At 49.6% G+C, this 27,984-nt stretch overlaps 2 protein-coding genes across 4 annotated transcripts; both read right to left on the reverse strand.

Moving 5' to 3' along the window:
• Positions 1 to 1,283: 1,283 nt before the first annotated feature.
• On the reverse strand, positions 1,284 to 2,189 carry LOC124065673 (histone H2A-like). Its single transcript, XM_046401280.1, has one exon. It carries the CDS (start codon positions 2,154 to 2,156, stop codon positions 1,770 to 1,772), a length of 387 nt encoding a protein of 128 aa, XP_046257236.1. The 5' UTR covers positions 2,157 to 2,189; the 3' UTR covers positions 1,284 to 1,769.
• Positions 2,190 to 2,566: 377 nt separating this feature from the next.
• Positions 2,567 to 27,169, reverse strand: LOC124065672 (cullin-9). 3 transcript variants are annotated; one of them, XM_046401278.1, is made up of 45 exons: positions 26,980 to 27,169; positions 24,400 to 25,098; positions 21,781 to 21,935; positions 20,587 to 21,189; positions 19,069 to 19,210; positions 18,801 to 18,991; positions 18,441 to 18,627; positions 18,141 to 18,365; positions 17,837 to 18,035; positions 17,524 to 17,725; positions 17,233 to 17,423; positions 16,964 to 17,160; positions 16,645 to 16,793; positions 16,291 to 16,379; positions 16,107 to 16,212; positions 15,804 to 16,031; positions 15,586 to 15,676; positions 15,288 to 15,459; positions 14,961 to 15,066; positions 14,604 to 14,699; positions 14,342 to 14,517; positions 14,050 to 14,183; positions 13,775 to 13,960; positions 13,191 to 13,217; positions 12,343 to 12,479; positions 11,942 to 12,124; positions 11,167 to 11,324; positions 10,862 to 11,060; positions 10,347 to 10,518; positions 9,899 to 10,044; positions 9,384 to 9,510; positions 9,101 to 9,306; positions 8,673 to 8,926; positions 7,342 to 7,459; positions 6,885 to 7,133; positions 6,664 to 6,804; positions 6,416 to 6,580; positions 5,773 to 5,936; positions 5,580 to 5,673; positions 5,212 to 5,286; positions 4,946 to 5,056; positions 4,745 to 4,862; positions 4,540 to 4,673; positions 4,243 to 4,334; positions 2,567 to 4,168 (listed from the first exon to the last, which is right to left on the reverse strand). In XM_046401278.1, exons 1-45 carry the CDS (start codon positions 27,119 to 27,121, stop codon positions 3,946 to 3,948), a joined length of 7,959 nt encoding a protein of 2,652 aa, XP_046257234.1. In that variant the 5' UTR covers positions 27,122 to 27,169; the 3' UTR covers positions 2,567 to 3,945. The 3 variants fall into 3 exon arrangements, with proteins under 3 accessions (XP_046257234.1, XP_046257233.1, XP_046257235.1); XM_046401277.1 differs by having other exon boundaries at positions 13,191 to 13,220; XM_046401279.1 differs by lacking the exon at positions 13,191 to 13,217.
• Between the last annotated feature and the right edge of the window lie 815 nt (positions 27,170 to 27,984).

Genomic DNA, 27,984 nt, shown 5'->3' on the forward strand with positions numbered 1-27,984 from the left:
AGGCCCCTCCTAAGGACTTTTTATGACTCTGTGGTAGCCTCTGCTATTCACTACGCTGTGGTCTGTTGGGGACCGGGACAGGAAGAGACTGAACAAGCTGGTCAGGAGGGCCAGCTCTGTCCTGGCTGCCCACTGGACTCTGTGGAGGAGGTGGGTGAGAGGAGGACGTTAGCCAAGCTGACATCCATCATGGACAACACCTCTCACCCTCTGCATCAGACAGTGGAGGCTCTGAGCAGCTCCTTCAGCGGCAGACTGCTACACCCTCAGTGTAGGAAGGAGCTACAGCAGCTCCTTCATTCCCACTGCTGTTAGACTGTACAGCTCAACAGTCTGGTCCTCTTTTCCTCCCTTATGAGGACTCGTATAGAGCTGTATATTGTACTGTGTTTACTTACCTTGTAAATTGTTAATTTCCTCTACATCCTTTTGTTTCCTGTTTTTGCACACTCTTTGCTTTTTGCACTCCTCTTCTGTCCTTGTGAGCTGCCACAACAAGTGAATTTCCCCACTGCGGGATCAATAAAGTTCATCTTATCTTATGGTTGAAGTCGGCCCGATAGCTCATTAGCATCCGCGCACCAAACTCCATTCAAAAACCTGTCGATTTACCACAGCCTCGCTTGTTCGCTGTGTGTAGTACTTGTTGAGTCAAGCCTTAACACTTGAAGCACACTATAGTGTTTTTCCTAAACTCACCGTGTTGCTCCCGTTCGCTTCATTTCACTTGATATGGACACGAACGCGCAGAGACTGGAAGCAGACTGCAGCGAGATGCTCCACCACACCGAGCGTTGGTTAAGTTCGTCTGTGTTGGAGTTTGGCTTCTCGTGATCAGCTCGTGTCTCAGGAAGCCTTTCATAACCGTGACTAATGAACCAGTGTGCGACAGGCTGTTCAGGGGGGTTTGTGTGCTATTTGTTGCAGAGATCTCCATCACCTCGTGGGCCGATTCCCCTGGACCACAACCTGATCATCACTGTGGGAAACGAGCTGAAGAAACAACGAGGAAATTATGATCAAACACGACGAGCCACATCCAGACACGTTCGACTCGTGTGCCACTTGGTTAATTAACTCGGAAAACCAGGACTCGTGACTGTAACCAACTTACAGTCACGAGTCTTGTAGAAGTGTGTTTCCAGCCACTAACTCGTCACTAACTAATCCGGATCTTTCGTCTCCCAAGTGGCTCCTCAGATTTTGTGTTGCTTCAATGTAGTTATTACCAAATTATGTGTAAAATTAATTACTATTATATAAAACACATTATATCGAATATGTATTATTTGTATTGCTTTATTAATCCAAAGAGTGCTACAAAAAATAAACTGTAAAATACAAACACAAAGAACCATCAACAAAATATAAATTAAAATGTGCAGAAAGAAAAAAGCAGCATCCAGGTAATCACAGAAACATTCAAATGTGCGGAAACGCAGCTCTCATGCAGTCATTTTAGCCAGTTCCTCCTCTGCTGAACTTCGCAGTAACTGGCTCACAGAGCTCTGGGGTGCAGGTCTTGGTGTTGTACCGGATGATGCTGCAGAAGACACGCCGACACCTTCGTCAACAGCAGGTGCTCCTGTTGTCTGTCCTCCTCTGACTTCTGGAACTTTTTTTTGCAGTCTGCACTCGAACCATCAGTTTCATCAAAATGAAATGTTAGCGTTTTGGCAGAGCAGTTACTGTTGGGAGCTCTTCAAGTCGGGTGTGTGGCTCTTAGAAGAGCCGTTTTGGGGCCGTTTCCGGTCGGTGGGTCTGCGGGTCTACTTGGTCTTGCCGGGCTTGTCGGTCTTCTTGGGCAGCAGGACGGCCTGGATGTTGGGCAGCACGCCGCCCTGAGCGATGGTCACTCCGCCCAGCAGCTTGTTGAGCTCCTCGTCGTTGCGGACGGCCAGCTGCAGGTGACGGGGGATGATCCTGGTCTTCTTGTTGTCGCGGGCGGCGTTTCCAGCCAGCTCCAGGATCTCAGCGGTCAGGTACTCCAGCACAGCCGCCAGGTAGACGGGGGCGCCGGCACCCACACGCTCCGCATAGTTCCCCTTCCTCAGCAGCCTGTGGACACGACCGACCGGGAACTGCAGCCCGGCACGGGAGGAGCGGGTCTTGGCCTTGGCTCTGGCTTTGCCGGCTCCCTTACCACGTCCTGACATTTCAATTTCTCTCCAATCGCGCCTCTCACACTCAAATACGGAAACACCATCTTTATAGTTAGACTACCTGCTTCGTGATTGGTCAGGTTGAACGTAACTACGATCGCCCAATCAGAGAAAATGACGTCAAGTTCTCGTAGTAACCACATGGCTTCCGGTTCACACCATAGCAGTTTTCAAAATAAATGGTTTCCTTGTTGTTTTAAGTTGCCTTTGTAGGTTTTAGGACTCCATGATGTCAACACGAAGTGGCCCCAAGTGAGACAGCTGCTCTCTTCAAATTCACTATTAATACAAATATGCACAAAAGGTAAAATTCATCAGTTACTGATAAATGATTACCTTCACGATGGAACCTGTGGTACATTAAAGGAACAGCTCATCTTTACTGAAAAGACCACTGAAGCACATTTAAGGGCTAAAATAAAGAGTTTTATTCAGCATGAAGGCAGAGTCCTGCAGCGTAGCAGAAAGAGCTTTATTTAGTTTGCTGGCTGAAGCCGCTCGACTCCAGCACAGAAGCCAGAAAGAGCTTTATAGAACATGAACAATATGAATATAGGATCTCTCAAAATTACAGCAAAAGTGGGATATCAGTCTTCCCTTGACCTCTCAGCTGCAAACCCAAAATCTCATCCTACCGCCGTCCTTTGGAAAGACAGAAAACAGAGCAGGTGACGCAACAGTGAGCCAATAATCAATCGATCGGTTATTGCAGTGAGGCTGATGTCGGCTCCTACAGACATCTGCTCAGGGTTACTTAAACCCGACAGAATCTCTCTTCATATGCATAGAAAGATTCAACTCCATAAACGTAAAAAAAAAAAAAAGTGAGTCAATCTAAAACAGGAAGTGACACGGTTTTAATTACTTCAACATTAAACTCAAACGAAGGCAATCGCCATCATCAGAATGAATCAAGGCAGAACACGTGATGACGCAGGTATTTCAAATGGCTGTGAGGATGAGCGACAGGTGGACTGACCGTCTCTGGATTACTAATCCCTCTCGTTACTCGTCGCAGCAGAAATCCAAAAAGCAGCAGCAGGCAACAAACACAAACATTTTGTTCTGTGAAAGATCACAAACTAAAAGACTTCCTCCTTCATTGCTGCTGGACATCAGTGACGCCAAAACCGCCAACATCCACAGCCAGCGCCAGAGCCAAGGTGGTCCAGGACAGAAGAGACATCGGGTCAGAACCGAGAGAAAAAATAAGTTCTGAGATGAAATCAGAAAATCAGAGGGAGAAAACTGAACTTAAAATTCAAGTGTGAATTCAAGAATTCAAACAATCGAATCACTGGTGCTCATCTGGTTTCAGATGGACTCAAACTGGTTTAGACTGGTGCTGGACTGCTCTTTAACTTAACTTAAAGCAGTTTTACTGGGGTTTAAGACTGGCATCAGGGAGCTTTCAGACCCGAGTGACCTGAACAAAACAGAACATCACGACTTTTCAAAATTCACTTCGAACTGGTTGCTTCATAAAGACTCGACGAGAAATTCAGTCTCGTCGTCAAACTCAGAACTACGTTTTCTTTCATGAGACCCTCGTCTTCTTCTGTACTTTGACTTTAGGAAAACACAGAAGGTAGAATACAGGAAGTGGAAAAGCGAGAGTGGCGGCGTTTGGAGGTTCAGGTGAAGAGGACGCGGCTCTGATTGTCTCCTGTCCTTCCAGATGGGGTCAGGTGGTGTTGGAGGGTCATGAGACGGGGGCGGTACCCGTCTCGTCCTCAGTCCATCTTCCCTCGGCTCTGGGAGGTTTTTGTCTTGTCTGTCCGGTTCAGTCGAAGGGGCTGAAGTCCCTCTCCAGGTTCTCGGACTCATCGTCATCGGAGAAGAAGTCGTCCTCATCGATGTCGTCCTCATCGTAGTCCTCGTGCCACTCGGGGACGTACTCTTCATCGTACTCGTCGTCCTCGTCCTCCGCCTCCTCGCCGCCCTCCTCACCTGTGTTGTTGTTGTTATCCGAGTCTCCGGACTCCGACGCTCGCTCTGACTTCGACCTGAGAACAAAGAAGGAGGAGTTCAGCCTGGGATCAGCAGGGATGACGATGATGTCCTTTGCTGTCATACTCACACTTTGTTGGCGTCGGTGTGGTTGGACAGGTTGGATGCCTGAGTGGACTCTGCCTCCTGGCTGCTCTTGGACTGATACCCCACCCTGAAGTCCTGCATGAGACAAATCAGAGTAAATGTACACAGTCACTTTACTACAAACTAAAACATTCACATGTTTAAGGGGTTACAAACATCAGTGTGGCTCACGATTCAGACAGGCCGTAAGCCAGTTTCAGGCAGCCCGAGGGCTGGGTTTAAATCAAATTGGTATTGGGCTGATTTTGAACTGGTTCCAGTCCACCTTAGACCAGTTTACCTGGATGGAGTGCTGCAGGATGGCCAGCAGGCGCTCCTGGATGCGCCCGATCAGTTCCAGTCCGGTGTTCAGATGCTCTGGTTTCAGCAGCCGGACACACGAGGCCAGATCAGTGCACTGCAGCAGAGTCTCCTCTGGGAACAACAACACCAGTCAGAACCAGTCGGCACAAAGCGTTTCATAGCTCTGAGAAGGGGTTTCTCACCGAGCAGGATCTGCAGGGCATTGGTGTGGAGGTCCAGAGCCTCCGTCTGCTGCTCCATTACGTCCATCTTCTCCGTCTCTTGGTTGTAGTAGCTGTAGACGCAGGAGTAGGCCAGCACCTGCAGACGGGGAGCAGGGCACAGTGAGCAGTGAGCCGGAGACGTCTCACCTGGATCGCAGTCTCTGAACACATCGAGGTTACCTTGCGAGCCTGAGCGAGGACTTTACAGGCATCGATGACGAAGGTCAATGACTTCATCTGCAGAGCTTCGTTAATGGACGACACTTTGTTCTCCAGGTTGACGGCAAAGTCCTGTAGCAGAGACGAGAGTCAGCAAACGTCTAGACAGGATGCTCTGACTGACCTCTTCACAGTAAAAGTCTGTGAAGCTCGTTAACGCCTTCACGAAACAATGTCGACTCGTGTCCTAACAGTAACGACATGAGTGCGGCGGACGAGGGTCCAACCTTGGCCTGGTGGTGGAAGGTGCATCTCTCGTTATAATCCTGGAACTTCTTTTCTTGCCGTGCTGCTTTGCTCACCTGCAACAACAAAACGACACATCAAAACTGCTGGACAAATGACGTCAAACTGGACAAGACTTTGAGTCTGTTCTCCCAGAAACCCGTTTGTTGTGACTTCTTCTGATCTTATTTTGCCGCTCAAAGGTCCAGGACGACACCGAACGTCAACCCGTTAAACAAAGTGAAGTCCACACCACTGAGCACACGTTCTGTTCACTGTCACACTGGAAAGCAGATGAAGTAAAGCTGGAAGTCTGTCAGCTGTAACCTGAGCTGAGCCTGAGAGATCACATGACAGCGTGTGAACCAACCATGGCGGAGCAGTTGTAGTAATCTTTGTGTGTCGGTTTCCAAGGTTTCAGGCAGCGCCAGCAGAAACCGTGGTTACACTTGGCACAGGTCATACTGTGGACAGAGAAAACCACAATCACCACAATCACCATCATCATCATCATCATCATCATCATCATCTCAGTCTAAAATCATTAACGCTGGTGTTCGTACTGCAGGCAGCCCTCGTTCTTCTCGATCTGAGCCTGGCAGCTGGGGCAGCGTTTGGAGATGAGCTTGGCGAGATGTTTGCTCTGAGCCTCCATGCTCATGCCTTCATAATATCCTCCGTCGTCCATCCACTGAGACATGTGGCTGCAGCTGGCGGGGTAGTGCGCCTGCAAGGGGACACGCTCGCTGTTAGCTCATCCGACTTAAATCACAATGTCAAGGAGAAAATCTTTATTTCAGACAAATGTGGAAACTGCAGGCGGCGCGGTGGTTCAGTGGTTAGCGCTGTCGCCTCATAGCAAGAGGGTTCCAGGTTCGAATCCCGCTCGGCCGTTCTGTGTGGAGTCTGCATGTTGTCCCTGTGCCTGAGTGGGTTTTCTCCCGGTACTCCCTGAACGTTTCATGACGTCAATCTAAACTTCTGTCCGACTCATCGGAGTCTCGTCGCTCCCAAACGTGCGTGTGAGAACTAAATGTTCATGTTGTCGAAGCCCCTCAGGTCTCGTTAAGGTTTGTGAGAGCCACCAGTCAGGAAGGACACAGCCGATGTGTTTGGTGCCAGAGGATGTCACAGCTGACGTGTGTGTGTGTGTGTATGTGTGTGTGTGTGTGTGTGTGTGTGTATGTGTGTGAGTGGACCTCTGACCTCAGGGAAGTTGCAGCTGAAGCAGGAGGACCAGCAGCACTTGGAGCAGGTCCCCATGCTGCCCATGTTCTCCTTGCAGAGGATCTGATCGCAGCCCTGGGGGTTGGTGCACCATGTCAGGTTGGAGCAGCACTCCACGTAGCCTCTGAGCAAGGCGTTCTCATACTGACAGACAGGAAGTTCACATCGTCAGGGCCAATTCGCTCGGTGGGGTCAGGTTGTCATGGTGACAGAACAGGTGGCGTTACCTTGGCGATGGTGTCCTTATCAGTGAGGATGCTGAGGAAGAACTGCGACGTGGGCTGAGCCTGGCAGTCTGTGATGGGACAGTTGCAGTTCATCACCAGGTTCTGTTCGATCCTCGCCGTCAGGTACTCCTGCCAGCAGGTCTGCACCACAAACAGAAGATGTCAGTATCACACCCTGAACCTGGTCAACTGCTACAGCCGGTTCTGGTAGAGGGTCTCACCCGGCAGCAGTAGTGCATGCAGCTCAGAGAGGGGACGGGCTCCGTGGCGGCGCTGCGGGGGCTCAGACACACAGGGCAGGTGGAGGCGGGGCTCGGCGGCGGCTGAGGGTTTCTGAACTTGAGCCCGGCGGCCATGATGAGGGCGTCGGGGTCGTCTGTGTATCGCTGCACCAGCAGGTCCACGTTCCACTTACAGTGAATCAGAAGGTGCTCAGCCCGGTCCAGGTCCAGACTCAGAGTCCCTGACACCTGAGGGGACGGGGGAGACAGAAAGATCACCTGTCTGACACCTGCTGGACAGACTGCAACACACGCAGTCCATCGCTCACTGACACTCACAACAACAAACAGAGTCACTGCTGGCCAGGAAGCCCACTCAGCCACCCATCCACGCGTCACATGACCAACGAGGTCAGAGCCTCAGTTCAAGCCAACTTTATTGACACGACAATCTGACCTGCTGGACGGTCCTCTGCATCAGCTGACGAACTTCCTCCTGTGTCATCGTCCGACCCATTGAGAACAAAACCGCGTCCAGAACGCCGTCCTCGAACTGCCGCGGCACCGACATCAGACTGCAAAACACACACACACACACACACACACACACAAAGCTGTGTGATGAGAGAGAAGACGTTCATTCAACTGATGATTCAGTGCTGAATTATTTTGTTTCGTGGACTGAACACGTCATCAGGGTTCAGGTTGTCCCCACAACACGGGGACACGGACTTTGTCTCAAGGTCAGCATTTTAAGGTTTCATGTTTGGTTTGTTGCTTGCTTCCCACCAGTCGAACTCTTCGTTTTTCTGGGACACGTTAGTTTGATACCTGAAGACAACGATAAAAAGAGGCGCAGATCCCTGACCGACTTCCCACCCGCCATGTCGTGTCTGCTGGACAGCCAGCGACCCGAAGGCACGTGGACGAGCGTCTGACTGCGACGGTCTTCAGTGCGATTTACACGTCAAACAAACTTTGTCATGATCCTGTTTGAGTTTCATTCTGAAGTTGCTTTACATCAAAACTTTGACTGCGGCTCAGTCTGATGAACGTTAAAGTTTATTTGGTTGGAAGTTTTAGTGCTTAATGAGTCTTCGACATAAATGACACTGTAAAACAGTTGACAGTTAAACGTAATTAAACTTAATTATTAGGAAAATAAGGCAAAAGGCAACAGGTTGGATTCAAAGTTTAAATCTCTTCTTTATTTTCTTTTAGTAAAAAATTAAACATTTACATTTTGGCTGTTTTAGAGGAATGACAGAGTATCAGGTTCAGATTCAACTGCTGGTTTTTGTCTTAGTGTGAACTGAGAAGCTGAGCAGCAAAATTAAAACCAGACAAACTGAACTCAGGTCTATTTTTAGTTTTTTGTTTCAGCTCAGCCTGTGATTTCTCGATAATTCCTTGGAAAGAACAATCAAATGTGGCACTAATTACGACGAAAATAGAGACAAATGGCACACTTTCATCACGTAAATTCCAATCAACAAAAGTCTTTAATCAGTGCGACGCCAGGAAACAAGTCTGTCGGTGAGATTAATATAATTATTATGAATAAATACGTTTGAAAGAAGTCTCTTCTTGAGAGAAAAACTGTGATCACTGGGTGGAAACATGAGGAAAAACAGTGGAAGAGTCCTTTAAAGACAGAATGGAAACAGGGGAACCCGCAGGGTGGACATGAGGCTGATGACGCTGACGAAGACGCTGCTCTGATCGAAGTTTAACAACAGAAAGAGACAGAGTGAACTCTGTGTGTGAGGTCAGAGGTCGCGTTCACACCTGATGTCAGCCACGCTGTCTGCGGCGTCCTTCCTGAGCTCCGTGCGGCTGAAGGAGAACTGGGCCTGGCCTTTCTGCGGCGTGGACGGGTCCTCCGGCAGGAACTCCACGATGTGCGGGTTCTCCTCGTTGCGTCGGACGCAGCCTTTGCTGATGACGTGCATGATGCAGGAGAGCACGTCGCTGGTGCTGCAGCTGAATCGGCCGGCGCCCGGAGAGCGAGAGGCTTCCTGTTTCTGACACGAGTCCAGAACCTGGGGGGGGGACAACAACATCCTGGTGACTCATCCTCTCCTTCAGGAGTAAGACCAAGTCACACTGTTTCATGTCTGCGTCCTGAGGACGGCCGACGTGTCTGGTTGTGTCCGGCTCAGACGTCGACATGTGAAGACATTAAAACACTTTGTCGTGCGGCTGAGGACTCTGACCTTGAACACCAGGTTGTCGATGTGCATCTCCTTCTCCTGCTTCATGATGTGGACGATCAGACAGTAGATGTAGTTCCTCTTCCTCTCCAGTGTGCCGGCAGCGTCCTCGTCCACGTTCAGGTACGTTTGTCTGGGCAACAGCTGGACGGATGCAGGCACACCTTCCAGACTACGAGACACCACCTGCTGGTTCAACTGTAGCACACCTGAGAGCAGACAGAAGGGAGGGTGAGACTCAGAGAGGAGGAAGGACAGCAGTGTCTGAGTGTTATGGCTGTCAGACCCTGGCTGGGCTCCTCAGGGTGGCTGCAGATCAGCGGTCCTCCTTCACTGATGAGCGGCAGCAGAGCGTGGAGCAGGACGGCAGCAGAGAGGCCGGTCGCCTGCAGCAGAGCGTCAACCCGAACCTCCTGCAGAGACGCCAGAGAGCCGACTGTCAGTGAACGCATCAGGAGACCGCGGAACATCTGAAGACTTAACTTCAGTTAAGGGGGATGATGAGGATCACACTGTGTGTGCATGTGTGTGAGAGAGTGTGTTTGTGTCTGTGTGTGTGTATCTGTGTGTTTGTATCTGTGTGTGTGTGTGTGTGTGTGTGTGTGTGTCTGTGTGAGCGAGTGTGTTTGTGTCTGTGTGTGTGTATCTGTGTGTTTGTATCTGTGTGTTTGTATCTGTGTGTGTGTGTGTCTGTGTGAGCGAGTGTGTTTGTGTCTGTGTGTGTGTATCTGTGTGTTTGTATCTGTGTGTGTGTGTGTGTGTCTGTGTGAGCGAGTGTGTTTGTGTCTGTGTGTGTGTTACCTCCTGGTTGTTGAACTGCAGCAGGATGAACATCTGCAGTGTGGAGACGTGAAGCGTCCAGCAGCCAAACTGCAGCTCGGCGTGACCGAGCCACGTCCACTGCAGCCGTCGCGGCTTCGAGTGACTCAGACCGTACATGTACTGACCTGGTGGAGACACGCACACACAGACACACACACACTAGATATATTACACACATCGAAGGAGCAGCCAGTAAAACATGGCCAGAACTGAAAGGCAGCTCCAACCACACAGGATGCAGCAGCAGAGTAACCAGCTGCTGCTCGCCGTGCTTTCTGCTGTATCTCTGCCTGTAGCCACAGCTACCGTTAGCTCGGTTAGCCTCAGCGCTGGAGGCCCCGTAGCTGACCGGACCGCGCCTGGACGGAGACCTCGGACACGTGTTCACCTGCCAGTTGGCTGTCATCCTGGGCGAGCTGGTACTCACTGTGGCTGTAGAACTGGGTGAACTGGTTCAGGTAGGAGCAGATTTCAGCTGGAAAATGTCTTGAAGGTTCTTCCAGGAAGCAGAGCGAGGAGACGGTCCAGCAGCGTGGAGACAAAACCAGAACCTGGACCTCTGCCTCCTCCTCTGACTCCACCCACTCCTCCTCCATCATCTATAGCAACAACGAAAGGACAAAGTGCATCAAATGCAAAACAGTTCCTTCGTGATTGAATCTTTCACACTTCAGGTTAAACTTAATTTTCATTTTCACATTTTCCTCCCTAAAAACAAACTTTAATTGATTTATTCTCAGTTTTTGATAAACGTATGTGTTGGGGGAAGATTGAAGACCTTCCCTTGAAGCAGCTGTGTGTTTATTTTTATGCTAACGATGTATAAAATGACCATGTGACAACAGTTAGGAGATACGCTAAGAATGAGCTAAGAATCACACGTTGCAGTGTTCAACCTTGACCAAACGTTGATCAGAAAAGGTTTTGGGGGTTTGTGCTGACCTGGTCCTGCTCCTGCAGGCATCGGTCCAGCTGTTGCAGGCGGTACAGGTGAAACTCCTGCTGCAGCTCGGACGACTCGCTCAGGTTCTTCAACATCTGTTGAGGGAAGCGACTCGGGAAGCAGCTGCCGATCTGATCAATGACGGCAGACTCCAACCAAACGTTCCCCTGAGCCAGCAGCCGGTCGCCCAGGTAGTACCTGCAGGGACGGAGATTCACGCTGTGATACTTCAGAAGCTTCTGCCAGTGTGTCCAGACTGTGATCAGCCCAGTTCTGCAGCTTGCTGATGTAATGGCGTTCAGACCTGTAGAAGTGTTCGAAGGTGTTGGCGAGCTCCAGCCCCGACAGGAAGAGCATCGGCTCCAGAAACTGCTGCAGCCGCTCCAGAGTCTCCACGCTGCCGCACGCCGCTCCGCTGGCCTGGATCATCTGGTCGATGTACTGAGCAAAGCGCTCGCTCACCTGCACAGCACATCACGTCCAGTACAGGTTTAACCAGAGCAAAGCCCGGCTTCTGCACACGATTTCATCTATTTTTTAATGTTTATTGTGCTTCTGCGGGGTAAAATGTTCTGTAAATATGTTGGATTCATAATTATTATTTATTTTTCACAGTGAACAGAGAGACACTCTAGTCAATCAGACTTGGCATCTGAAAACCATTTTGCATCTCAGCAACATGACACGACACGACACGACATAGCAAACACATGTCATGTCATGTCATGTCATGTCATGTCATGTGTTTGCTTTTGGTGTGTGGCCCACCGTTTAGTTTCAGTTTTTGTCTTTTGTCCCTGATGTAAGAAACGAACGGAGCAAATGCTCACGTTTGAGAAGCTCAACCAGATCACTTTAGCCACTGAGAAATCACTACTAACGATTAACAAAATAGTTGGCAATTAATTTGTGCATCGCCTTATCAGTTAATCAGATACGTTTTATCAGGTCAGCTCTGATTTCCAGAGCAGGTTTGACGTTTCCCTCCAACATGTGGGCTGTGCAAGCAGGCGGACTCAAGCACACTCATCAACACCGACCGGATGTCAGTCAGAGGACTCGACCCCGTCAGGACTCACATGCATGGCTCTGAGGATGGAGAGCTGCAGCAACGCGGCGGAGAAGCCGTGTCGCAGGGCGAGGACGAAGGCGGTTTGCTGTCCAAACAGCTCCTCCATGGCGTTCTTCAGCCGCAGGTACAGACTCCGGTAACGCTCCACGAAGTCCGGCAGGCTGCAGCTCGACTCCAGAAACTTCTTCACCTGAGAGGGGAGGGGTCACATTTATATTTCAGCAGGATTTGTATTCAGACATGTCTGTTGCAGTCCAGACATGTTTGCCACCAACATGTGACGCTTTGAGCGACAGACAGATTGTAAATCCATGAACAGACAGACGGAGAAGTCAAGAAAAAGAATTTAGAGGTTAAATGAAAAACACAAAGTATGATATGCTTGAAAGACCTGAGGCAACAGTTTACCTGCCGCTGTACCACTCCCTGCCAGCAGAGGGCGATTCCTGCAATGCTGCTGCTGCTCTTCACTTTGGGCCTGGCTGCGGAGGACGAGGAGGAGGAAGAGGCCGAGGCGGCGTCTTTGTTTTTACCCTCTTTACCGTCTGGAAGACACATTTATAAAAAGGCTGATCTTGTGAATGAAGTTCATCACTGATGGCTGAGCTGAATCAGAGAAATGGAACAGAAATGATAACTGCAGCCAGAAACGTAAAGAGTAAGCAGTGCTCTGTTCGCTCCTTCTTTTCCATCTGAAAAGAAAACACATCAGTGTCATGACTAAAATGGGAACAGGAAGTCGGCAGTCAAAATAAGAGCAGTCCAAACTGAAAGAAAAAGATGGAGTGTAAAGGTGGAGTCCTGATGATTGACGTTTGTTTGAAGGAAGCTCAGCAGAGGAGGAGAAAGTGCCAACCGACGCCCCCTGCTGGCGGAGTTTATTTGACACATCATTTTCACATTTAAATCTTTTACAGTTTGAGGTTTGATAGAAGATGCACATTTTAGAGGCAGCAAAGACTTGAACTGATTCACTAATTAACTGATTAGTCTCAAATATAAATGTCTTATGATTTTGTTCCTCATTTTCTTCTTGTCGATTTTTTCAATATGTACAGACACCAAACATATACATTAATGTCAGCAGATTATCACCACTCAAACAGGAAGTGGAAAGCTCTATTTTTTGTTTACAGTTGGGCAGGTCAAACAGTAGGGGGTGCCGTGACGACTTCCTGTCCTCATTTGGACATATGAAATGTCACAGAGCAGAGTGTAAACAAACAAAATGGCCTCCAAGCTCAGCTGTTACTTACTCTTCAGCTCTTTGCTTCGGTTGAGACCTTCTGAAAACAAAAAAAAACTCTTTAAACAAGGAGGACGACTGAAAACTCTTCCAACTGCTCCTGCAACACTCACTGTTACTGTTAAATGTTATTACTTTTATAGAAACTGGAAGATTTTACACTTTCACGGTGATCAGACACATCTTCACTAGCACGACAGCTCTTTTACTATCTGTTCACAGTGTCTGTCAGACTACAGACTCGCCGACTGTTGCTGTGACTCAACAGACTACGTGTTGGTCGTTAACCAATCACAGCTCGGCGTCTTTCACAACCTGTACGACATCATGAGGAAGGGAAGACATTTCGGACCGCTCGTCTTTCCGTCAGGACGTCGCCATCCGCTGTGATTCACTGGACGAGATAAAAACATTTTCCCTGCTGACGCCTTCATCTGAGTCTGAGCTCAGCATAAAATTAACTTTAATAAAAAAATAAACTTTCAGTGATGTCACCATGATGTCACATGTCAGATGATGTTATTTCTGACAGAAGTGATGACAGCAGCACCACAAAAAGACCATTTTTGTATGAAAGTGGACGATGAGACTCACTTGATTTTGTCGGGGGCTTCAGCTCCTCGCTGTCTGGACGACTTGTGTCTACGTGGACCAGAAGGTGTGTGAGTCGCCTCACTCTGGAGTTAAAGATGGCCGCCCGGCTTTTACAGCGGCGTGCTGACTCAGCGTTATCCAGGTACTCACTGAGCAGCCAGGACAGAGGGCTGCATGCCGAGGATTCTGGGTAAACACAGAGGGGTACTTCAGAGTGTCCTTGTCCCAGTGACCTCATAGTGTGTGTGCGTGTGCGTGTGTGTGTGTGTGTGTACCTGACAGTGTGATGCTGTGGACGATGGGGGTAATCAGAGCCTCCCAGCAGGTTCGACCCAGAGCTTCAGCCGCTTCAGCATCTGGCAGGAAACGATCTGCAAACATCTGCTCGTGTCTCAGAGCGCTGTTCAGTCTGAACACACACACACACACACACACACACACACACACACACACACACACAGTGCATACCAACATTATTACTGCAGTATTTTCAGTAAGTGTTTTCAGTATACCTGTTGTGGAGCTGCAGTAACAGCAGTGGTATTAGCAGTATTACTGTATATTTACTTGTTGAAGAGCTGCAGCAGCTGCGTCTTGTCCTCCATCACCTCCTGACACCAGGTGTGGGCCTTGGTGCTGTAGAACAGGTAGGTCCGACAGCACAGCTGCTCCTTAAACACTGGCCAGAACGTCGGCTTCGGGCCCAAAACCTCAAAGCCGTGGACCCGGGTGTCGATACCTCCCTGTCGGCGGACAGAGAAGAGAGGGGTGGGGTCAGTACCTGCAAGGGTGGAGTCAGACGATCGAGGGGTAGAGCTCAGTGCCTCACCTGCTGACATCTCTTGACCCTGATCTGGATGATGGACCAGAATCTGGTCATGTTCTCCAGGAGAACCACCCGACTGGCTGATGGAGCAACGTTCACCTGCACACACAGGATGTGTCAGATTACACACACACGTAGTCTGGGTGGAGAGTCGAAGTGGACAGAGAGAGACGTCTCCATCCAAACAGAGAGGCGGTTCTATGGAACCGCTTTGCTTTAAATCATCTGACAGAGCAAACTTTAACATTACGTGAGGTTCGTACGCCTCCTGGTGTTTAGCAGGACTCTACACCTGAGAACACCCGAGAACAGCACCAACACACCATGAGCACCAACCGCTTCAGGGTGGAGGACACTCACCGTGTTGAGCTCAGTGTTGATGTTGGTGGGCTCATCTCCCCCGAGTACCAGGATCCGAGCCGGCATGTAGCTCGAGTCCTCGCTGGCCACCAGGATGGCCAGTTGTCTACACACACACACACGCACGCACACACACACACACACACACACACACACACACACACACACACGCGCACACACAGCGTGCAGTTTGTATTATCAGACTGAGTTCCTGTACAGCTACGTGAGGAAGCTCGCTGTGTTCAGTGTGCTGATGTTTGGCTCGTGTGCAGGTACTTGTATGTGCAGTAGTACTAGTAGTATTTTGTGTATCAGTAGAAGCAGTACCTGATGACGACTCCTTTGTGCATGTAGATGTTGATGAAGTGCGAACCAGTGCAGCCGTTCGACTCCCAGTAGGTTTTGGGGTTCTTGTCGGTCAGTTTGTTAGCTCGATGGTGATTGGACGAAACTTCCACCTTCTCCCAACACTTGTCCTCCTTCAGCTCCACGCTGGAACCTGGACACAGCACCAGTTACACCAGTTAGGAGGAGGGTTCACAGAGCTGGAGATGAATGGCACTCACAGAGATTGCCTTTTTGATCAAATCGAAGATGAAGTGCGGTTCCTTTGATGGGAACAGACCCTGGCAGAGATTCCTGAGGAACACATCAAAGAAGGGGATGTTGATTGGCTGGTGGCTGCGACGATGCTCCTCGATCTGACCCAACACCATCTGACAGGAAACAGGAAGTAGATCAGGTAAGAAGTGTTTGTTTGTGTAACCAAAACTACACCAGCGTGCGTTCACGCTCCGTCCGTTCCGGTCTCTAACGGTTTGTCTGCAAGAACCCGTCTCGTACCTGAATACATCCGGCGAGGACGCTGGTCGTCATCTTCTTGTAGAGGCTGGCGTACTTCTCACAGTCAGTGATGAGGTCTCGCAGCTCGGTGACCAGCAGCAGGTTGGTGCTGTGCTTGTCCAGAGCCTTCACAAGAGCCTCTTTGGTCCCCAGACGACACATCACCACTGCATAGTCTTTGTTCAGAGATGCCAGCCGGTACAGGAAGCGGATAAACAGCTGGACCACCTGAAGAGCCAATCGCAAGAGGTTAACGTGCGTCACAAGGCGGGTTTGTTCCACCTGCCGATCATCTGTACTGACCTCTCTGTCGCTGATGAAGGCTGTCATGGAGGACAGACAGGGTTCAATGCTCTCGTGCCACGGCAGCACGTCCTCCTGGTAGTTGTCCAGGAATTTGTTCAGGATCCTGCAGGAACAAACAGCCGATCAGATAAGATCCACAACAGCGCCACTGGGGGGCCAAAGGTCTGTGGTTGGTCAGTACCTGAGGATGGAGAGCTGAACGGCCCGGTCAGCCCGGTGCTGCTCCATCAGACGAACCAGATCCTGATAGGTGTCACGACTGTGAGTCACCTGATCGGACAACAATAATCAATATTTAATGACTGATGCGCAGAGGCACACTAATCAATACACACTCTGCAGCTGGTCGAGTGGAAAATTCTCATCTGAATGTTCAGTAACACCCAGCAGATTGACTAATGACATTAAATATTATGCATTACACAGAGTGTGTGAACATCCAGACTCAGCTGGACCCGCACCTGTGTGTGTGTCTGTGTGTGCACACGTGTGTGTGTGGGTCTGTGTGTGTGTGTGTGTGTGCGTGCCCGCCCACCTGGCTGCGTTCCTCCTCCAGCTGTGACGTGTCATCACACAGCAGCTGCTCCAGAGTCTGGATCACCTCTTTGGTGGCCGTCAGCTCCTTCAGACTCACCACCAACATCTGCAGCTCCGTGTCCTTAAAGTCCAGCTGCTCCCGGCAGTCTGTGCACCAACAGCAGACACACACAGCATTCAGGGCTCATCACACAGGGTTTTGGTCATCATGACACGGCAGCATAACACAGAGACAAACACGACGATGAGGAGGAAAAAAGTTATCATCTTCTGTCATCATTTGTTGTGGTCACGAGACGTCACGGAGGTCGGTGTACCTTTGCTCTCCAGCTTGTGCACCATGGAGATGTGGTTGAGAGCGATGATGGCCAGCATGGTCTCAGCTCTGGACAGAGTCAGACACTTCTTGAGGACGGTGGTGACGTCCGAGGCCACCAGCTGCTCCGCCAGGCTCTTGTGGTTGGAGATGAGCATGATGATGACGAGCAGGCCGTTCCGCACCGACAGCATGCATCTGCACGGACCGTCCACAGTCAGAATCAGACCATCTCAGAGGGTCGGCTCTGAACCTGCAGCATTAACTCACCCTTTAGTCTTGAGCATGAGGTCGATGGCGGCGGGGATGGCTCCCAGCAGGCCTTTGGAGCCTTCAGGTGTGGCCGAGCCGATGCTGGCGAAGATCTCCAACATCATCTGAGTGCCGGACTCAGAGAGAGGGAGGCTGCTGCCGACGCTGCGAAGGTCGTGTTTACTGGCTCCAGTGATCACCTTCAGAGTCTGACGGGAAGACAAACAACAACACGATTTCACAGGCGCGTGACGTCACTGCGTACCACTGAAGCCATTTTACACGTATGCGTGTGCGTGTGCTGCTCACAGCGAGCGCCAGCTGCTGGACGTGAGCGACAGTGGAGAACTCCTGCATGCACGACAGGATGGCCTTGACCCCCCCCTCGGTGGCGAAGGTGACCCTCCACTCGTATTTGAGCATGAGGAGGTGAGTCAGCCTCAGCGTACCGATCACCAGATCTTTAGAGGACGAGCCGAGCAGCTCCACCAGCAGCTTCAGCACCTGGTCCCTGTCAGAGGACAAACAGACGTTGTCTCACTGTCTGATCAAAGAGCTGCTCAGGAGGAAGCGCCGTCCATTTACTGGAGTCCTGCACTAATGCATCCTATCAGATTCTCACCGGATGGTCTGAGCCGAGTCGCTCCTCATGGAGTTCTTCTCCTGGGACCCCTTCTCCTCCAGCAGCCTGGTGATGAAGAGGACAGCTGCCAGCTGCAGGGCCTGGTCTGAGGCCGACCCCCCCTTCTTCAGGATGTCCACCACCTCCCCCAGCTTCTCCAACACCGTCTTCTTCCCCTGCACCCGAGGGTTGTTAAAGACTGCACGGAGGACAGGACCGTCACCATCTTTTCACAAAATATACTTCCTGTACAGTGATACACCTGGTGTACACCTGGAACCCCCTCAGGACACCTGTCTCCCACCTTTCATCTTGTCTTCCAGGTCTTCGGGGTATTTGCTGTCGTCCTCTGAGGGAAGCTCACTCTCAGTCTCTGAGCTGCCGCAGCCCGAATCAGCAGGAGGTTCTTTCTTTGCCTTCTTTGAGACCGAGGCCATCGCTGAGGAGGAGGAGGCTGAGGCTGACAATGAAGAGGAGGAGCTCTGTCCTCCTCCTCCTGCCAGGCTGGATGAACCCAGAGAGCTTTCAGCTGGAAGACAAACCACAGTCAGACTAATCAACGCTGCTTTCTAAACACACAGATGTCTCTTTGTGACCTCCTCACCCAGCAGCTCTTCGTCCTCCAGACTTCCTCCTCCTCTCTTCAGGTAGTGTTTACAGAAGGCGTGAGAGCAGAGGAGGTCACTCAGACACGAAGATGGCAGCTTTTGCTTCAGGTAGTGTAGCAGCTTCTTAGCCACGTCTCCAGGGACAGACAGACCAATCAGAGATGAGTCATCGAGCTCCGCCTCCTGAAGGAAGGACAGACAGACAGAAAATCAACAAACAGTTTCTCCAGTAATCTGATTTCTCAAATGTCACGTGAACTAGACACCTGCTTTCAGCAGACCCTGACTTCCAGCTATGTGGGCTCAGACGAGATCCTCAGCTTCCCAGCATGCTCCTTGCTTTTAGTGTTTCTCACCTGGTCGTCGAGGCTCTGCAGCAGGATGCTGTTGACCTCCTGCTGCTGTTTGGGCTCCAGTTTCTTGATAAAGAAGAGGATCTCCCACCACTCGGCCCGACTCAGGGCCAGCGGCTCCCGCTGCAGACCCTCCGACAGGTAGGGCAGAGAGTAGAGACCGCCGGGGGGCTTCGAGAAAAATGTCTGACTCACTGAGGGAGCGGAAGAACAAAGTCAGGGAGAGAGACAGGTGGATGTCTGAGGGGTCTGCTCAGGGGTCAGATCTTACCAGCTGTGAGCCTGAGTGTTTCTGTCAGGGACGTCGCCTTCTCCTGAGTCTCCTTCTCCGCTTGACTGCTGCTGCTGCTGCCCAGTATCTCCACCATGTGCCAGTGGACCCAGTAAGTCCTGGACAGGGAGTTCCAGTACACCTGAACACAACACACAGAGGACTTTGTAACGTCAAAGCTAAATGTCTGGGACAAACAAGAAAATGATTCATCTCTGATGAATTACAAAATCTTTCTGTGTTATCTTAAAGGAAGTCTGTGCAGCCTTTTGGTGTCTGAAGAACCTTCAAACAGGATCAGGTCTCATTGACATGTGAGGCATGAGGTCCACACAGCACAACTCATTCCCACTCAGCTCATTCCCTCGCTTTGTTTCTGTCTGTGGTTCACTCTGCTGCTGGTGGAAGATGAGTGGCAGCAGCCATGTTCAGCTCTACACACGAGGACAGGAGCAAACTCGGGCTGCGTCGCCGTCAACCACTTCAGTCCTCCAACCAGCAGGAGAAGCTGCAGCCTCTAACAACTGAAAGCAGCCGTAATCCCTCCCCCTCACTCTCTACACCACGGACCTCATCCACTGCACAGAGTCCTGCCATCTTAAGAGGTTCGCTGATGACTCAGCCATAGTTGGACGACACCAACACCCATGGTGAAGGACCGCAGTGGACACCGGAGGCGAATACAGATACCTGGGAGTGTATATAGACAGAAAATGGACTTGACTAAGAACTCTGATGCCTAGAGGAGGCTGAGGTGGTTTAACGTCTACTGGACGATGCTGAGGATGTTCTATGAGTCTGTGGTGGCCAGTGCTATCCTGTTTGCTGCTGTGTGCTGGGGCAGCAGGTTGAGGGTGCCAACAGATTCATTAAACTGACTCAGAAAGCCAGTGATGTCGTAGGGGTGGAGCTGGACTCTCTGACGGTTGTGTCAGAAAGGAGGATGCTGTCCAGGTTACACACTATCTTGGACAGTGTCTCCAACCCAGTCCACGATGTTCTCATCAGGCACAGGAATTCCTTCAGCGAGTCCACTGCGATGCTCCACAGAGCGGCACAGGAAGTCATTCCTGCCTGCGGCCATCAGACTTTACAAATCCTCTCTCAGTGTGTCAGAGACTCTGACTGGTTCTGTAAGTTCACTGTATTTGCATTTGCTGGCTATTTAAGTAAATACTGTTTCACCACATACTTGTATAGCTGCACACATACTTTTATGTATTTTGTGTTTATCTTTATATTCTTGATATGTTTTTACATCTATTTTTATTACAATTATTTGGCCTGTAGATTTCTAATCTTGATTGGAGCAACTGTAACAAACCCAATGTTTTTAGTATTTTCTAAGTATTTCTGATTCTGATTCTCCTCATCAGGTGAAGTAACCTCCTGTCAAAGCTGACTCCAGCACGTTAGTGACAGCCAGCGGATCTTCTCTCACTTCTCTAATCTTTCTGATTTTCATTCTCCAGAACTGTTGTTTTGTGTCCTCCACAGTTTGCACCAGCATTTCCTCACCTGAACAGGTGGCGAGCCGTCGTTGCTATAGCGGAACTCTCCCTCGTCTCCGGCGCTCACCTCCTCGTAGTCCTCCAGCATGCGGACCATCATGCCGCTCTTCAGGTTGTCCTGAACATATTCCACATAGGCTGAACGGCTGGCAAAGTCGGAGCGCGTTTTGAAACCGTTTCCTGTCTTCTTCTTTGGTGGTGTGGGGGCAGGAGCTACAGCAGAGGCAGAGGTGAGGAGGGCAGGGGAGGCACAGAAACGAGGCTGGAAGATGGACCTGAGGACGGGGCGGGGCACCTCTTCCCCCTGCTCCTCCCCACAGGCTGCACCTCCTCCTGGGTGTTGGGCAGGGCTATCTGGAGGCTGGCGGTTCCGGTCCCAACCCATAACACGGACCAGCTCAGAGATCAGGTTGGCCATGGCCATGGTGAAGTCAAACTCTCGCTGGACGCGGAGTTGCTCCGTCTGGTGGGCCGTGCTGGAGGAGGCAGGGGAGGGGCTGGCGTCCTGTCTGTCAGAAGTAGACTCCGCCCCCGCAGTGTTGAGCTTGTCCATCAGAGATGTGACGCACAGGTAACGCTTCACCAGAGAGAACAGCAGCTTCCCAGGGATCTGAGCAGCGACAGGAAAAACATCAACAAAAACAGCAAAACAATCCCACAGCAACACTATTAGTACTGCTATTACTGTTACTATTATTGAATTTCCCTCAGGATCAATAAAGTATCTATCTATCTGTTACTACTAACACTAATAATCTTCATGTATACAGCATCTTTGAGACATGCACTTCAGCTCGGTGCATTTATAAAAGATCTTCACAGAGAAAACAAAAGGACAAAACTCGTGTGTGAGGGTCACGCAGATCTTTTCCATTCAACCCACAGAGCAGATAACTAAACTTATGACAAAGAGAATCAGCTCCGAGCATCGCTGACCTCGATACTGTACACCCGACTATCCAGGTGCCGACAGCATCAGCGTCTCTGTTAGTCTCTTCTCTCCATGTCCTTATACACACATAATCAGTGGTGGACTAAATAACCCGAACACGGTCTTACAGGCCCAACTGGAACAACTTTGTACAAAAGAAGAGAGCAGTATGGGAACGTGGGGATTTGGATGAACTGACCCTTTATGCCTTGGTTCATGTCAGCTGGAAGGAAGGAGAAGGATCGAGTCTGCGACAGTCAAGACGTTTACCTGCGGCAGGTGAATCCCTTCGAAGGAGATGCCGTGCTCCTCTGACGACGTGGTCTCAGCAAACAGCTCCAGCAGAGTGTAGCGGTTATCAAAGTCCATGTGCTGCTCGATGCCATCCTGCTGACTGAGAGACAACAAGACATAGGCTCGACTTCCTGCAGAGACAGGAGGAGACAGAGAGACAGGAGGGGATGCAATCAGAGACAGCAGGGGACACTTTCCACACAGTGAACCTGAAACATGTCTGTCTTCACGTCAACAGTTTGAAACAAAGTGCAGCTCAGTGAGGTTGTTCAGCTTGTCCACAGAGGGCGCTCTGTCCCTGTTCAGCACTGACACCAACAAAGAAGAGCAGTACACATGACCGTAACAGTCCACAGGTTAACGCCAGTGTCACATCATTACTTTACAAGCTACTGAGCGTGGTTTCCATGAGAACACAGCCATTGAGGGTTACATCTGTACAGACAATAACCTGCAGTCAGTCCAGGATCAGGTGTTGACACCTGTCTGATGCTCAGTGCTGAGGACACGCTGTTGTCCCACATCCACTCTTTGATCAAATGTGTTGTGAAAGCTGGGGTCACATGTTAACGCTGCTGAGCGCCCCCTGCAAGAGCAGAGCTCAAACAGCAACTGAGTCATGCTGGTTCAGTGTTCTCACACGGTTTAAAACCACAGTGAAACAGCACTCTGAACTTCCTTTGTGTGACTGAGATCAGTGAAGAGTAGCAACGTCTCACTGTGACGCCGTTTCACAGTCAAACATCATGCTGAGAGCATGAAGCTTCCATATTATAGTGTCCAGTCCAGTATTTCCTCTTCTTTAGCTCTGTGTTTGGTCTCCACCTGAGGAGGAGGCTGAGCGAAACACCTGCCCTCGAGCTGCTAAATGTTCCACTGTTTCAACCAGCTGCTCTCGGAGTGTGTCTGCTGGTCAGGTACGCAGGCTTTTGACAGCTTCTTCTGTGAAAATGATGTTTCCTTCTGCTTCTGCTTCAGTCCTGTAAGTGCTTCTATAGCGCTTACAGGACTGAAGCAGAAGGTCAGTGTGAAGCTCTGTGCAGCTAAGAGAAGCTTCTGGTTCAGCTGATCACTCACCACCAGAGACACCAGCACACTGACAGATCAGACTCCACCGTTATGAGGAAGGAAATACATTCAACATGCTTGTTAGAGCTCAGTGAGCTCTGCTGGAGAGAACTTTAGCTTGTTTCCCTCCTGTTATCTGATCTCAGTGTGACACTGGTCACTTCTGGGTAGAAAATAACATCAGCAGTTTCATTCCACAGGAAGTTTCTCCTCAGTTCTGCTGCTCACTTCATGCTTTCAGTTTTCTCCGTGAGCAGACACTGCAGGGCGTGGCAGCGTCTGGACGTCTGAATGAGACGCTTCAGCTCAACTACTCGTCTGGTTGCTATGAAACCCCAAAAGAAAATAAAGCCTCCTTGGTAAGACTGATGATGCCATTTCCTGATAAAAAGAAACCAGTCCTCACCCACATTACTTTTTAATGGAGGCTCCACCCCTCCTATCCAATCACACTGCTCGGCTCTGCCTGGCTGATATCCCATTGGTTTGAAATTGTTGCGGAAAATGCTCATAAAGCTGCTGATTGTGTATTTGTGAGCTCAGGAAAAGGAGTTGGAGTGAGAGATCTCGTCTAGTTTGATGTTATCAGATGGAATGATATGTGTGTGTGTGTGTGTGTGTGTGTGTGTGTGTGTGTGTGTGTGTCTCATGACTCATGGGAAAAACTTTAAGCTGCTCCTCGCCCAAGATTTTCTCCACATGTGAAGGCCCACAGAGGGAGCAGAGGAGTGAGACTCCAGGAAAAAAGATGGGCTTAGTTTTGCATTTTTAACATTTCACACTGGAAACCAGCGAGCGTTCATCAGTGTGTGTCGTAGCACCGACTTTAAAATCGTTACTTTCGATATCAGCTTTACATGGAGTCAATGACTGAAAAAGACTTCACACACTCCTGCCACCTCCTATAGAAAACAACAAACTTTGTGTTTGCTTTCTGCCCTCTGTGTTCATTTCAGCATTCACCGACGACCTTTTACTCGCCACGCTTCTGCTGCCAGCGGTTGAAACTAAACTACTCAGTTTATGTTCCATTTTGGCATACTTGCACTTTGTAAGAGTATTTTACACAACTATCTGCATGTGCTCCACTACATTTCAGAGAAAACACTGCACATGTCTCTGAAGGAAAACTTCAGTGTTTGTACATAAGGGTTCGCTTCAGAGCAGACCTCTGAGCTCTGCTGTTGGTTGTGAGATGACACTGAGGAAGGTCAGCAGGCTACTGGCCCTTTAGACCTGCAGAAGATCAGTATTTTGTATGGCTATAAAATGTAAGTTGTGAAAAATTAATTTCACAGCCCAGTCTTTTCAGATGTCTTCTTTTGTCCATCTAACAGTCAAAAACCCAAAGACTCTTAGGCCAACACAGTTCACTGCTTATCCTCATTATTTCTGCCTGACGGTTGCTAAAATGTCTTTATTTATATTTTCTTTTTCAAACTGTTTCGAGCCTCCTCCTGTTTGCATTAAGCATTTGTTATCATTAGCCTGATTATCAGCATGTTCCCTGCTCCCGTCTGTGGTTACCTGCGTCATGCGAGGCGAGCGCTCGCAGCATCTTCCCGGCACTGCGTCTGGTCTGCGTCTCCTTGTTGCACAGCAGCTCCATGAGCAGGTTAAGGGCGCCCGTCTCCTTGAAGACGCCGACCAGCGAGCCGATGCTGGCGTAGGCGCTCAGCACGTGGATGGTGTGTGTGATGCTGATGGAGAAGTCGCTCTTCTTGGTCATCTGCTTCCTGGCTCGACGCACCAGGTTCTTCACGTCCTCCTTCATGTCCGATAGCTCCACCTCGTCAAAGGTGACGTCTGCAGGAAACTCACCGCCGCTCCTCTGGCCTCCATCCAATGACTCTCCACCCTGCTGCATCTCCTGCTGCTGCAGAGGGCGCTGGGAGTCCGTTTTCCTCTTCCCCAGAAGGGTGGGACAGTTGGCATACACGTCCTCTGTCGACATCCACATCAGGATGTTCTCTGGTTTGCTCTCTCCTGACGTGGAGCTGCCAGACCCGCCCACCCCGGAGCTGCCGCCACTCGTCCCTCCCGCTTCACTGGCTCCGCCCCCAGAGCTGGAGCCATCGTCGATGGTGACGAGGCACCAGCGAATCAGGTACTCTGTCTGTCCATCATGGTTGCGCCGCTGGCGAATCAGCTCCTCTGGATACGCCTGCAGCCTCGGGCCGAGCTGGACCAGCAGGTTCCCATTGCGGCGTTCGCCCACCATGGTTGCTAGGAGACATGAGAGGAGGACAACGTGACTGAAATAATCAGACTGAGCAGACAGGTGTCATGATGTTTTAATCTGCGTCTGTTCACAGCAGTTAAGAGACCTTTGGTGCCACAAAATAAAGGACAGAACTGTGTGTGACTGTCACGCCTTGCTTACCCATCATTCCTCTACTTCTACACACTGTGACCAAAACGTTCAGTCTCTCTGGGAGAACACCTCCATGGGACAATTCACACCTTTCACTAGTTCTATTCTATACTATTACCATTACTATTCTATTATGTTATTGTTTCATATTTTTCAGCTTTTTAAAACACAGAATCTGAAGCAGCCTGGCGGTCCAGCTTCAGTACTGTCAGCTGTTAAGTAAAGTCAATGGATGGATGGATCAATAAACCTAAAAGCAGGCATCTCAGTCTGGAACTCTATCGGAAGAAGTAACGTCTTAAGTCCCTAACAACCACATGGATCAGCGTTTTAGCTGCTTTCAGCACGGGTCACTTTAACTGACACTTGAACTTTATTCAGTTCCTAAATTTGATCTCCCACTTCAAATACTTTCACTGCTTCAACTGAGGCTTTCCCTCCCACCAAAACCCACTTCACGAAATGATTTTGAGCCGCCGCGCATAGCCGGACACAGAAGCCCCGCTGCCGAAGCCATAACGGCTCTCAGAGTAAAACTGGGATTTCATTTTCGCTTTGCAGACGCTCGCTTCCTCTTGGCGGACTTGGCCCGGCGTCTCCCTTCCCCGAGAGCGGGACATCACACGTGCTGTCTAACGTCACTTAGTTTCTCCAGGGGTCAGTCTAATAACTGATCAAACTCTGACCACTCGGTCTGCGCTGCTGCTGCAAGAAACAGCACACAATAGCAATGACACGAGCATACTTTAATTTATCAAACTAAATGTGTACTGCTGGCTACTGGTGTAGTCTGGTTGGTTGGTGTGACGTGCCTGCTAACGGCTGTGAAGCCGTTTACATTTCAGTAAATAGCCCAGCCCTTGATGTTAAAGCGTTATGCTACCTGAGCGCAACAGCTAACCGCAGTTGCTAATGTTAGCAGTAGTTCACGTTCTACCTTTAAAGTTCACGTTACCTGACCATTTTAACTTCCAGTCATTTTACGAGAACACTTGTGACTTTATCTCGTTAGCTAGCTGGTTAACTAGTTGACCAAATGAACTTGTCAACTGGTTAACTCGTCAGTGAGAGCTAGCCCCATGCGCGCTGAACTGGCACTGTACAGAGAACGTCATACCAAATTCTATTTCAAAACCTCCAGATTTAAGATAAGGTTAATTATGAACAAAGGTAAGTCAAAGTTTGGACTTTGTTTGAGACCATTATATGACTGCATACGGTATTCTGTCAAACTCGGCATGTACACACTTCAACTATAATTATGTAGACGAAACGTCAGCCTGTATTTGGAAACGCACTTCGCTGTCATCTTCTGCGGTCTGACGCAATTTGGTGGAATACCAGTGTTGGAAAACGAGCACAAGATATCTAAAAGTTAATTCTCTCTTGGATTAAATGCTGTCTGACTGGTTCTATGCATGCCGAATTTAAGAGGCTATCTTCTACATTCATACACCGTATCAGATACAATGTTATGGTTTTCTTATTGTTGCCTGAGGTTACAGTAGAATTGCCCAACATAGCAGGTTTTAAAATAGTTTGGTGTCTCATTGCCTCAGTACAGCGTACGGCACATATCGGAGTTAACTGTGTGTACAGTAACTATGGATGACAGCGCCGAGGAGACGGGGAGGGCCTGCCCAGATATCCGCTCGGGTCACACGGGAAAGCGGCTACGCTGACCCACACTCCGGCCTGTAGAATCAGCTCCACGTCACGAGAGTTCAGCTTACCTGCCGTGTCACAGACGTTACCCTTTGTTTCTGGCTTCCCCCTCAAGCGCTGTTTTCTCTTCCGCCCTAACGTGTCGTTTCCCAGCCTGATAATGTTTGTTTTATCGTTCTCTACCGGAGGTCTGCACTGTAGTATGCGCATTTGCGCACTGTGACAGGGGCAGCATCAGGATGCCTTCTTCTTCTACGTCTACTTATTATTTTTCTTCTTCTTTTGGTTTATTGCAGGATGGGTAACTCTGGTAAAGGCGGCGCAGCGCCACCTGCTGTGTGGGGGTGCAAATCCTGTGAATCCGGAAGCAACAAAGACGAGAAAGTTTGAGTCTGTTCTAAACTCGAAAACGATCTTATTTTGTCCTGATGCTGTAAGATCTAGCCTTGTTTTAATCAATTTATTTTATCGGTCTTTAGTCTTTATTTGATTGTGTTTGCAGTAAAAAACAGACAACGTGAAAGAGATAACATACAACATATGGACTCCCAGCACCAATTTTTGAACACACTCAGGTCAAATCAAAGAAAATAAGATGACAAGTGAAGGCTCTAAACATGACTGACAGGCCTGTGGTGGGAGGCCAGTCTTACTCTCAGATTAGTTATCTGAAACATAAGGTATCAGTAAATAAATGTCTGGGGGCTCCACAGAATTGTTTGATGAAAATCCACAGTAAAATGCTGTTGAACTCTTCTTGGCCTGCTCTGGCTCCGTCACAGCAACAGACGACAACAGACGGTCAGAACTGCTGACAACCTGCCCTCCTTTCAGGACTTCTATAAGTCCAGAATTAGGAAACATCAGTGCAGAGCCGCCATCATCAGTCTTACACATTAATGCATCAATAATTATGACCCATTAATATAAAACAGGCCCACTTTGCTAAACACTTTTGGTAGTTGAAGTATATTTTGATGCTTATGCTTATACTCTAGATAAATAGATAGATAGACAGATAGATTTACTTTTTTGATCCAGGGCTAGGAAATTGCTTTTTTTTTTTTTTTTTT

The sequence above is a fragment of the Scatophagus argus genome, chromosome 10 (assembly GCF_020382885.2).
Source record: "Scatophagus argus isolate fScaArg1 chromosome 10, fScaArg1.pri, whole genome shotgun sequence".
Taxonomy (NCBI): domain Eukaryota; kingdom Metazoa; phylum Chordata; class Actinopteri; family Scatophagidae; genus Scatophagus; species Scatophagus argus.

Excerpts from the sequence above, each read along its gene's own strand:
- LOC124065673 (XM_046401280.1), bottom strand. The coding sequence starts at position 2,156 with ATGTCAGGACGTGGTAAGGGAGCCGGCAAAGCCAGAGCCAAGGCCAAG.
- LOC124065672 (XM_046401277.1), bottom strand. The coding sequence starts at position 27,121 with ATGCGCATACTACAGTGCAGACCTCCGGTAGAGAACGATAAAACAAAC. Across the intron at positions 11,061-11,166 it reads ACCTTCGAACACTTCTACAG|GTACTACCTGGGCGACCGGC; the intron begins GTCTGAACGCCA and ends CCGTCCCTGCAG. Across the intron at positions 9,307-9,383 it reads CCCTGAGGAGCCCAGCCAGG|GTGTGCTACAGTTGAACCAG; the intron begins GTCTGACAGCCA and ends GTCTGCTCTCAG.